Source organism: Chiloscyllium plagiosum, chromosome 31 (genome assembly GCF_004010195.1).
Source record: "Chiloscyllium plagiosum isolate BGI_BamShark_2017 chromosome 31, ASM401019v2, whole genome shotgun sequence".
In the NCBI taxonomy this organism is placed as follows: domain Eukaryota; kingdom Metazoa; phylum Chordata; class Chondrichthyes; order Orectolobiformes; family Hemiscylliidae; genus Chiloscyllium; species Chiloscyllium plagiosum.
Genome location: NC_057740.1, coordinates 14,237,180 through 14,249,522, shown reverse-complemented (window position 1 = coordinate 14,249,522; position 12,343 = coordinate 14,237,180). Strand labels below are relative to the sequence as shown.

General features: G+C 37.5%; 1 protein-coding gene across 5 annotated transcripts in view; it reads left to right on the top strand.

Annotated features, from left to right (window-relative positions):
• Positions 1–12,343, top strand: part of LOC122565243 (phosphatidylinositol 4-phosphate 5-kinase type-1 gamma-like) — a 94,249-nt gene that overhangs the window by 75,780 nt on the left and 6,126 nt on the right. For 3 of the 5 annotated variants that reach the window (XR_006316121.1, XM_043721008.1, XM_043721007.1), the window contains exons 14-18: positions 994–1,026; positions 4,169–4,291; positions 7,506–7,650; positions 9,453–9,527; positions 11,729–11,812. Coding sequence is in view for 4 of the 5 variants with exons in the window: in XM_043721008.1 (XP_043576943.1) it covers positions 994–1,026; positions 4,169–4,291; positions 7,506–7,650; positions 9,453–9,527; positions 11,729–11,812 (460 nt within the window). In the remaining variant the exon portion in view is untranslated. The remainder of the gene's footprint in view (positions 1–993; positions 1,027–4,168; positions 4,292–7,505; positions 7,651–9,452; positions 9,528–11,728; positions 11,813–12,343) is intronic. The other 2 variants (XM_043721009.1, XM_043721010.1) reach the window with 2 other exon arrangements.

The following is a 12,343-nucleotide window of genomic DNA, read 5'->3' as shown; positions in this document are numbered from 1 at the left end:
CAATGTCCTGTACAGCCGCAACATGACCTCCCAACTCCTGTACTCAATACTCTGACCAATAAAGGAAAGCATACCAAACGCCTTCTTCAATATCCTATCTACCTGTGACTCCACTTTCAAGGAGCTATGAACCTGCACTCCAAGGTCTCTTTGTTCAGCAACACTGCCTAGGACCTTACCATTAAGTGTATAAGTCCTGCTAAGATTTGCTGTCCCAAAATGCAGCACCTCGCATTTATTTGAATTAAACTCCATCTGCCACTACTCAGCCCATTACACGTTTATGTTTGTACTTCACTTAAAATTTATTATTTTCACCTTTTACATCAACTCAAAATTATCATTTCTAATTTACTAGTAGTGAAGGTCATTTGAAAAATGATAAATCTCATAATATGATAGTTTGTCCAATGTTTCATTTTAGCACAATGTCCTTTAAAGAAAAGAAAAACAGGCATTTGTGCAGTGTTTTCACAACCACCATATGTCTCAAATGAAGTACCTTTGAAATGTCGTCATTCTTAGGAAACGTGGCAACCAAGTTGCTTGTTGCAAGCTCCCACAAACAGCCATGTGACCAGTTGATTAGTTTTCTGTGGTGTTAATTGAGGGATAATTATTGACCAAGACACTACAGCTAATTGTCCTGCTCTTCAAAATTGTGTCATAGGATCCTTTACATGTACACAAATAGACAGTTTAATGTTTCTTCCCTCAGTACTGTGCCATGATGCCTGTGCTCAAGACTGGGAGTGGGAATTAATCTCCGAACCTTGTGACTCAGTGACCAGAGTCCCACGAACTCCTCTCCGTGGCTGATACTTGATTGTTTTGCATATAGACCTGTTTATGAACTGATGCTGTCAGAAGAGGGCAATTGTATGTTTAAGTTGAGACCTCATCGTTCTATGTAGACAAATGTCTTTTAGTATACATGGCAAGTTAATGTCCATTATATTTACTATTTGTTCTCTTTATTTCCTATCTGGTTAGGAAAGCAACACTATCATCATCAGCAGATGTTGGGTGAGAATCAGTATTGCTCATTTTCCTTTTATATTGCTATTTTCTATGTTGTCTGTTAAACTGTGGGCTGTGCCAATGAATGGGATACATGGGTGGGTGTTATATAACTAGTTACCACGATGATCAAGATGAGAGTTGTCACATCAATCATATCATGGAGCAATTCATTTGGGTATGGCTTATAATTTGGCCACACTATACACCATTACAAAATATCCAATCCGACCTGACTTAGGTATTAAAAATAATTCATGTAACACCAAATAAAGGTCTCCTGCCTATCCAGCTGTTTCTGTACTCCCTAATTAACCTCACTCCATAGTTCTTCCCAATGGTCTTGTAATTTTATTCCCTTTGTAAGTTACTATTGAATCTGCTTCCGCCACCTTTTCAGGGAGTGTATTCCACATCTCAGTCATATCCAAACAAGTGCAGATATTCTCTGGATGCCACTTATTCTTTGTTCAAGCATTGTTTAATTGGACATAGTTTGATCACATGACTTTAGCTTGTTGCAAACTTGTAAATCACAGTGACAGTGACTTGCTGAAGAAAAATTGCTGACTTTACAATTTGTTTCTGCAATAAGCCTGTTGCCTCAATGAATTAGATTTGTTGTTGATATTTTCTAATCAGCCTGTTCAGAGATGTTACATATTTCTGGAGTAGGTGGAACTCCAATCCAGATCTCCTGGTTCACACATAGGGACAATATCACAACGTCTTTTCCAGTTGGATTTTCATAGATTGAGAAAGAACAGGTTAAAAAAACAATTGGTTTACTGTACAATCCCATCATAGAGTGGTGTTTCATGTCTTCTATCCTGCCACCCATCCCCCAATTCACCTATGAAATTTCTTAAGAGAGCTTGTCAAAAAATCCTTTGATCTATTCCAAGAAATACCTAGGGAATTATTTCTGGCTTTCACTCCCAACCCCACCACAAAGACAGTCAATCATATAACACATGATAACCCATTTCCTTCATTCTGTGGATTTTTGGCCACTCTTGGGAACTCCTCCTTCTCATTTTGAATTTTATTTTGCTCAACTTATACTCACTATGTACCAACAATTATTCACAAGGTATTTCTGCACAATTTGATAATACTTAGAAAAAAAATTAAGTTTGCAATAAACCAAACAGCCCTTCTCTCTTGAATTGCCTGTCCCAGGGGTCAGGAACATTTTGAGTAGGGAGGCACACTAGTATATAAAAGCAGTGTGGAGGTCAGCCATAGAGGGTCAAGAGGTAAACCATTCTAATAAATTAATAGTGCTTGGTAATACAGAATTTTGAGTATTACAGAGAGTCACGAGGTTGAAGCTTTTTGTTTTGTATTCATTGGGATAAATGTGAAATACCAAATTTTAAACAGAAGTAACAATTTATATTCTGGAAGAGAAAGATACTGATTGATTTGGTCAAGGCATTCCCATGGATAAGCTACCAGGGAACAGTAGTCTCCAAACCTTTGGTTTGAATTCAAGAGAGGCATGCTGACTCTGATTGCGATTGGGAATGCACTAGGGATCTGCTGTCCTCCAACTTCTGTTCAATTAAAGAAGGCCCAGTGCCTGTACATGTTCCTTTTTTTTAGCAGAGGACAGGGTGCTACTGTAGTTTTGTAGTTTTTAATAATCATAAGTAAACCATGTTGTGAACCTGACTCATTATCTTAATTTGGTCGTTATTCTAATACTTAGCACACTTGAAATTTTTCACAAATATTGTCCAGCTGCTGAATTGCATTCAAAGTTAACACTATTGAGAGTTTTTCAAGTATGGATTGATTGGTTGTGGTTGCTACTCTGCCTCTTTCTAACAGCTGAAAGGATGTGTTGATTGATACAATCCATCAGTGATTAGGATGTGTGGACTACATTCCCAACATCACAATGACATTAAAATTCATGTACCACCTCACATACTGGTGTGGTACGTGAATTTCGGTATCAGTGAGATGCTGGATATGTATCATTTTTGACTGATGGTACTGTCTAGTTAGTGGAAAATACCACTTGTATTGCAACTGCATAGTAGTAGCATGAAATGATTAACTTCACCTGTGCTCAAGCTTTTGAGATTCCTTACTCGGTAATTTGAAGTGGACTGAGCTCTTTTCAGGATCAACAGTAATAACCTTTGGTTCGTTAAATAATTTGACACTAATCAACACTTTTTTCTCATGAAGTATAAATTGTTCTTCCCCCTTTAAATTTTGGTATTCTTGTATCTATCCTAATGAGTACAAGATGAAAAGCTTCAATGGCATATTTCCCTTTTTCAGGAATACTCAAGTTTTTGTATCTGAAACACAAGTACGCAGCTACTTATCTAAGATGCCACTTAGTCTCTTTCATAGTCTCTGAAATTAATTCATTGAGAGAATAAATAATTTCTTTCTGCAATACAATAATTTAAAACACAGAATGCTGATTTGAAGCAGCATCTTTCCAAATTGATTTCTTACTCTTAATGTCACAGCCATGGGCACAAAGTATAAAAGGTGACCATTGGGCTTATTGCACAACACAGTGTCATATTTTCTTCAAGCTTCAAGTGGAGAGAAAATAAACCGAAAACAAAAAAAATCTATAGTGTTCATCTTAACAAAATTAACTAGAGATTTTAAAACACCTTGTAAATCCTTTTACTGCAGTACAATTTGGAAGCCTGTAATTGTTCAATCACAAAACAGTTGAGGTGGTTGGAAGTTTTTTTAGTTTCCTTTGACACACTCGTCTTTTGAAAAATTTGGCAGTTGGTGAGGTACAGTTTTACAATAGCAGCTGCCTATTGCTACCTTGCTCGTGTGCTGTCATTGATGATGTGAACTATGCTGAGACTGAAATCATCCAATATCTAGATGTATGCTTCCAGCATCCGATACTGGTTAATGGCCAAAATTGAGCGCATGCTGTTTCATCCTGCTAGCCCCATATCTCTGGATTTGTATGGCATTGTTCTACACTGATTTTCCAATTTAAGCTAACAGAGAAATTTGAAATAGAATGCAAGAGCACAGTATTAATCAAAAGATATCTTTGTAAAGTTATTTATAATTTCACTGATATAAAATTCAGGAAAAAGTACAAAAATGTCAAGAATCCTTCTGCTAATTTTTTTTCTCTTCTTAGGTCTGATGAGATAGTCACAGAAGCTGGCCTCCAGCAGGTCACTGTTGAACTTGAGGCAAAGTCCAGTATCGAAACTGAGCATACAGCTGAGGAAGAGGCAGCAGAAGAGGAAGAGGATAAAACGTTAGTATGTGTTTACTGGGGATACCCCAATGTTATGATGTTATGCATACCAAAGTTCATATTACTCAAGTAATATTGGCAGTTAGAATTTCTTTTCCCTTGGGATAGATAGTGCAGAACCATTTCACCATTCTTGACCATCTTCATTAAAGAACCAGCTAAACAACTTTGAGTTAAATGCATATTAATAAATGTGCTTAATTGTTGAGAGCATTGGCTCATATTGAGAGATTGAGTAGACTGGGTCTGTACTCATTGAAATTTGGAAGAATGGGGGAGTATCTTATAGAAATATTTAAATTATGGGAATAGATACGGTAGAAGCAGGGAGATTGTTTCCACTGGCGGATGAAACTAGAACTAAGGGTATAGCCTCAAAATAAGGGGGAGCAGATTTAGAATTGAGTGGGTGGCACGGTGGCACAGTGGTTAGCACAGTTGCCTCACAGCGGCAGAGACCTGGGTTCAATTCCCGCCTCAGGCATCTTTCTGTGTGGAGTTTGCACATTCTCCCCTTGTCTGCATGGGTTTCCTCTGGGTGCTCCGGTTTCCTCCCACAGTCCAAAAATGTGCAGGTTAGGTGAATTGGCCATGCTAAATTGCCTGTAGTGTTAGGTGAAGGGGTAAATGTAGGGGAATGGGTCTGGGTGGGTTGCTCTTTGGTGGGTAGGTGTGGACTTATTGGGCCGAAGGACCTGTTTCCACACTGTAAGTAATCTTGAGCAGGAACTTCTTCACCCAAATGGTTGTGAATCTGTGGAATTCCATGATGAATGAAGCAGTTGAGGTTACCTCATTGAATGTTTTTAAGGCAAATATAGATTTTAGAACAGTAACATGATTAAGGGTTATGGTGAGTGGGCAGGTAAGTGGGGCTGAGTCCACAAAAGAATCAGCCATGATCTTATTAAATACCACTAGATGGCCAACTCTTGCTCCTACTTCTTATGTTCTTATTCAGAAGGAAGTTAAAGATTGAATGCAGATTAATTTCGATGTGGAAAGGGACAGGACTGAGGCAGTCAAGAATGTACTGTGCAATTCTTTTTGTTTTCCGTAATCCTGCTTCTCTTCCTTTCCTGGTATGTTGATGACTGTGTATCAGTGCTACTTTCTGTCCTTATCTAGAACTGTAAAAATTCATAAAAAGTTCTTCCAGTTTCTACCCATCCCTCTCCTGCACAGAGGCAATCTCTAATATTTTGTTCCCCTCCCTGGCCTTCTCTTGGGATAGTCTGTCAACAAATAACACCCCTGGGAACACCTCTGGGACACCCGGACCAACCAACCCAACCACCCTGTAGCTCAACATTTCAATTCCCCCTCCCACTCCACCAAGGATATGCAGGTCTTTGGACTCCTCCATCATCAGACCACAACAAAACGACGGTTGGAGGAAGAACGCCTCATCTTCCGGCTAGGAACCCTCCAACCACTAGGGATGAACTCGGATTTCACCAGTTTCCTCATTTCCCCTCCCCCCACCCTGTCTCAGTCAAATCCATCAAATTCAGCACCGCCTTCCTAACCTGAGATCTTCTTCCCGACCTCTCCGCCCCCACCCCAGTCTGACCTATCACCCTCACCTTGACCTCTTTCCACCTATCACATTTCCGACGCCCCTCCCCCAAGTCCCTCCTCCTACCTTTTATCTTAGCCTGCTGGACAAACTTTCCCCATTCCTGAAGAAGGGCTTATGCCCGAAACGTCGATTCTCCTGTTCCCTGGATGCTGCCTGACCTGCTGCGCTTTTCCAGCAACACATTTCCAGCTGTCAACAAATAATTATTACAAGCCATCCTGTTTGTTTTCTGCGATCATTCAACCACGTACTTAAATCAGACTATTGTTGAGGACCAGTTATTATATATACTTGGGTAAAGAGAGGTTTTAATAATGCTGCTCAGCCCATCTTTTCAAACTGGCTCTGAAAGAAAAGTCACTGAGTCCCATTCTTCTTCCTTTCTGAAATTTGTCCCAAATTCCTGGGGAAAAAAACTCTTCCCTTCTATGGCGCATGCTTTTCTTAATTTACTCAAGAACTGCTGCATTTCTGGGAATTGAACCCTGGTCTCCAAGTTTAACAGATGCAAAAAAAAACCACTAATGAGCATTCATGTGCTTTTTGATTATTTTGCTGTTGTGCAGTTTATATACTATTCAATTTAAAGCTGTCCTGCCTAATCAAACTTAACTCTTCTTGCTTTTGTGGCAGACCTTTTTCCCTGTCACACTGGAAAAAAAAGACTGAAAAATCTGATCACTTCAGAATTTTCCACAGGCCAGTAAGTTTTACTTCTGCAGGACAAATGGTATTGCATAACTGTTGGTGAGCCATCAAACACACTTTAACCATTTGAACTAGTTGCACTCAACAGTAGAAACAAGAATTGGAATTTAAAATTTGTTCATTCCACCATCTATCAGCTTTACTCATTTGGTTCTTGGTTATAATGCACAATGTTAAATTGTTGGCTTTAAAGAGTTTCTCTGAAAGGGTAAACCATTTTCACACACTTGTGTATTAATCTTGCCCATTTTTAAAAATGCTGATTTGGTTCCTGTTCAAAACTGGTATGTTTGCAAAATATTAAGTATAATTGTGAACGTAAACAAACGCATATTCAGGTTTTAGTGCAGTTGTGCATCTTTTAGAAATAAGTGGAATTTGTCTGAAGTTTTCAAAGTGTGATATTTCAGCAATTTGAGACAAATGTCCTTGAACAAGCTAATTTGATCAAAATAAAACTAAATTTGGAAGTCTAATTTCTTTATCTATGTAGTTTCTTGATTGTACCACAATGTAACAGTATGTTAGTACACTGTCCTTATGTTTGATCTGGGTATGTGGTAATGTACTGTGAGCATATATTCGCATACTAACCCTAGTACTCTGTTCACTTATGCCCTGTACATTCCAATGTACATTGTCTCCAGCATTATAACTGCATCAGTATTTGCAAATTAGTACTTTACTCCTATTTGTGTGTGTGTGTGTGTGTGTGGAGATATGATCTATAAAACCAAGAGAATCCTTCACTTGGATTTCTAGTTGTTTTTCATGTTCTTCAGGGATTGGTGTAAGCCCCAATACTGTTCACTGTTTTTGTAGAACGAATTGAGCATTAGGACATTTAAGTGTACTTCAGTGTATGCATGTCCGTCTGCAGGAGGTCTCTTTTGAACCTTGCAAATCAGAATCTTTACATTTTAGGGAAGTTCCTTCGGCATCTGCACGTACAAGTTCCACTGTTACATTGGAAGCAGACACTGTGAGCCAAATCTCGGAGGCAGCTAGCCATGCATCTGAGGAGGCAGAAGATGATGATGAGGAGGTTCCAGCATCAGACATTTATTTTGTGAGTATAACAACCCTCTACCTTTTCACAAAGAATATTTTGAAATGAATGTGGGAGAAATATCTTCAGACAATGATATAATGTAGAAAGGAATTTTATCTGTTGAGCAGATCTCTTGCAATAGGAAGTTAATATTTTTTCCAAAATTAATATTTTAAGAATAACATCCACAATGCTTTATCTGTTTATTAAGGGTCATATTTGTATGTACCTGAAGTACTTTTGTAATTATTAGTTCAAAAGTGACAGTATAACTTAGGAAACAGCTAAAACCTGCAAGTGCAAATGTGGAAGACCTCTCTTGAAAGGCATCTCACATAAATTTGAGCCAGGTGATAATACCTCCAGGCTAAGAATTGGTTTGTCCTCTCTTTTCCTTACAAAGTGATGATATCAGGTGCATTTGAATCAGTGAATCACTTTCCTTAAACTACACCATGCATCAGAGTTTGCGTCAAGTTGATAGACTTAACTAACTTCAGTTTGTCTTCTGCAGTAGTGGAGTCCTTGAGAAACTTTTGGATTGGGTAGGTAAAAGGAAATCTAAACCAATCTGAAAGACTCTATGTTTTAGACTTAACAAAACTGCATGTTTTTGTGCAGCTGCTGTTACAGAATGAGGCTCCAGTGAAATTTGCTTTGTTTTTATATAGAGTTTACATCTTTCATGGTCTTTATTCATATCACAGCTCCCAATCTTGCAGTATAGTGTCCAGATTGACTCGCATTTGATGGATAGTTGAGTTGTTTGAGAAGTATCTGGTATCTAAATATCTTCTAATCAATCTGTTCAGAGATATTACACATCTCTGGAGCAGGTGGGACTAGAACACAGGCCTCCTCATCAGAGGTAGGGGTGCTACCTCTGGGTCACAATAGCCCCAAGTTTTTGTATCAACTATCTTCCATATGAAGGCTTAAACTTGTACATGTCTGATGGCCAATATTTGACTGTCCTATTTGGAGGATTGGGTGTAAACCCAAGTCTCTTTGGTTTTGAAATGGTTCCAAGGTGATGTGCTTGGTGGATGTATGAAACAGAGAAAACTCACTTTAGTAGACTTAATAATCTCATGTCTAAGATAGGCCAGTATAGGTCTTTACTGAGAACAACAATTTAATTGGACCTATAAAAGTCAATCAGCTACTCGGATATTTTTCTCAATAATTGTTTTGTTATGCTAGTTCTGTGAAACTTCAGACACCCACTGAGTGAGGTTAATTATTTGTGCAAAACCATTAATTATCATTTTAAAGTCAAAAAGCTAATTGTTAGGTGAGTTCTTCATTGTGGCTTCCTTGTAGGGATCATAGTTGAAAATGTATTAATTCTTTCCTCCTTTAGTCTTCACTCTTTACCATTTATCAACAGGCAATCTAATTTCTCCAATACCCTTAACCTTCTAAAGATCTTGATTCCTCCTTTAATCTTCTTTCTGCCTAGTTTTACGAAGGAGTGAGCAGGCCCTTCCTTTGGCAATTAGGTTAAATTGACAGCCACTTTTTATTTTGTGTAGAAAGGGGTACTACTCAAATGAGGCAGATTATTCTCTCCCAGGTGCCCTAGTTTCTGGATGACCGTGTTTGCAATTAACTTAAAGAATTAGAGTTAAGTAAAGATTAATGTTATAACTAGGTTCCTAGGGTGTTTTTACTATGATCTTTCTTTACTTTTTGTTAACATTATCACTTTGCATTTCTGTTCTTCTTTGTCTTTTTCATTTACATTGTTTTAATATTTTTCTTTTCACCATCACTTTCACCTTTTCCTGTTTGTGTCGTGCTTTTATCACACCATCCAGTTTATGGATGGAAACTACTGGATTTACTCTCCACAACGCAGTTTTTCTCGAGCTACTTCAATTTCCAATGAGAGTGTAAGTGGTTCTTATAACTTAAAGGTTCTCCTACAGTGTTGCTGAATTGATCTTCCATCATCTGTTTTGTGTTCAGCTAAGTGTTCCTAATTTTAGTTTTAATATTGTTATATATCCATATTGTCTTTATAGAAAGTTTGAAACTTGTTTTCAGTCCATACAAGTTCATAGTGAAAACAGACCTGAACAAAATAAATGCAGAAATATTTCCATTCCAGAAAATAGTTGCTATTTCAACACCAAAGTTAGTCTTGTCATTAAAGTTAGCTTAGCAAAATTCTGCCACTTGTGATGTTGAAGTTAGAAGGAAAGCAAGATTGTTCCCAAAGCTATATAGTAATTCAGTTGAGTTTGTTTTTCCCATATTCACAGCTACATTTTGTCAGATCAACAGTAGGCCCCAGTAGCTGGTGAAGGATGTAGGGGCTGGGACATGTTTGGTGAGGGGAATTTGCTGTGGGACAACCATTTCCTGATTAGCCATCTTTGCCCCACCCACTAATCTCTGACCAAAAGAGAGGATGTTAGGGCTGAATAGATATCCTTCATGCATGGATGAGTGTCCATTTGTCACTGAACAAGCTTGCAATGGCATGGAGAGCCCTTTGGCCACTGGATGGAGAGACTGTTCTTGCCACTGATAGAATTCCATACTGCTTTCCAGCCATATCTTTTTTTTTCCCCATTTATTTTTCTCCCTGTTACCATCTCCCAATCTAAGGGCCCGATTAAATACCAGCCTCCATCATTTTACTTTCCTACATATATTTAACATTTTTTAAAAAAAAGCAGGTAGAGTTTGGTGATGTAAAAGCAAGATGTTATTGAAATAGGATTTCTGATCTACCCTTAGCTGAAAGATATCATAGTTCTCAATCCAGTATTTTAGCTGGCAGCATTACTTCTGGTAACACATTGGGTCATAGTTGTTATTATTACAATGTCCTCTTTATCAATTCTTATCTGGGTTAGACAATAGAAGAGGTTTATTTTGCCAGTAGTTAGCAAATATTTCAGATTTGAAGTGATGAACTAATTATGTCATCTTACTAACTAAAATACATAAGTGACAAAATATCTAATGTACTGGTAAAATGGTTAATTACCTATATTCAGATAGCTTGATTAAGAAATTGCCATGAATGATATTAAAACAAAAAATGACATGTGCAAAAGTGTATTTTTTTCTCACGTTTGCTGCTCCTATCCTGAAGATATTGATACCTCCTTTCCAGGGTATCATTGCCACAGAACAAATTGCAATATATGATTGTTGACATGCAACGTCATCAGCCCTATTGGACCACAGTGATTCAGCAGGCTTTTTGATCACATTCTTCAATTCTGTTCTCACATAGTGTGTCACGTGCATGCACATTTTCAACTCCTCTCTACTTCTTCACGCACACACTCTCCTCACTCATTGCATCCATCAGGGGTCACCAGATAGTGACGCAAATCTGATTTATTCTATCCCCATCTGTCTCAAATCTAGGCATGACTAAATTAGTTCACCTATTAGCGTTGCTGAGATCAGCTAACCTGACAAAGCCTGTAGTTTGAGTGCTTTTGCAAGTGAGAAATTTGATGAATTTATTTCTCCTTTCTAAGCAAGAATTTATAAAAGAATTATATAGTTTGCAAATGAGAAAGAAATTCTGTATTGTAAAGATTTGGGAGTTTGAGTTGTATCTGTTAACAACCAGTTCCTTCATGCCAGTAATTTTCTTTCCAAGAAATAATTTCTAATTATTGATGTTGATTTCCATTGGGATAATATTAGTTGACTGAAATGGAAAACGTGGTTTAAAAAAAGTTTAGTGCTTTGATTGGAAAAGATAAGATTAATTTCAACTTGAACATAAGCTAGACTTAATATTAATGGTTTTGTGCAATTTTATTGCAGTTGTCAAAATAAGACAGAATACAAATTGCTTTTCCTTTTCTTAAGACAGTTCCAAGCCTGCTAGAATTCAGCATTTTGTGGGGATAATGTGCAAAACCCACGATACCCTGAAATGGCTTCATTGCTATCAGCAGTGCTGCTGACATGTTCTATTTTATTCTTCTTATATTCATACTCTAGATATATATGTAACATATGACCTGTTTTTCACCAGTTACTGCCTTTCGTCTTTCTCCCTTTTTTTGCTTTCCATTATTTCTGTTCTGCCTGTGTCTTCTTGATTCCACCTATTCAGTGTGCAGAAGAGAGGGTCTGGATTTACTCTCCTCTTCACTATGGCTCTCACGTGCGTTCAGTTTCAGACGGAGAAAGTGAAACTGTAAGTGTAATGTGCTGTTTCCTTCAAAAACCTTGCATTAAAACTAGGTACCTAAGCAGATGTGGTGATATGTAGAATTAGTACTGAGTCGAATTTAAACTGCAAATAATTTATCGAATTATTTATTCATTAGATTATTATTTTGCCTTTCCCAATCAATAAACTAATATTTATTGAGTGAACAACACTCTGTGTGATAAATGCTTGCCCTTGGAATAATTCTTGTACCCTCCATGAGTGTTTGTCAAATGCCCACTTTTTACCTTGATAAAGTATATAAATGTTACATTTGGTGTATAATGAACATTCAACTCAGCACTAACGCAGGTGCATGGCTTTGGGTATGATGAAATTTAAAGGTATTTTAGTAATGCTATTTTACTATGCCATTATTCTTCGATTTATAATGTAAATTATGCAAAAGCTTGGTGATCTCATTTTTTTTATCATTGTTATATCAAAAGGGCTTCCTACTCAAATAACTGATTGAGAAGATTAATCTTTTGAAACTTCTTGTAGCTTTTGGAATTT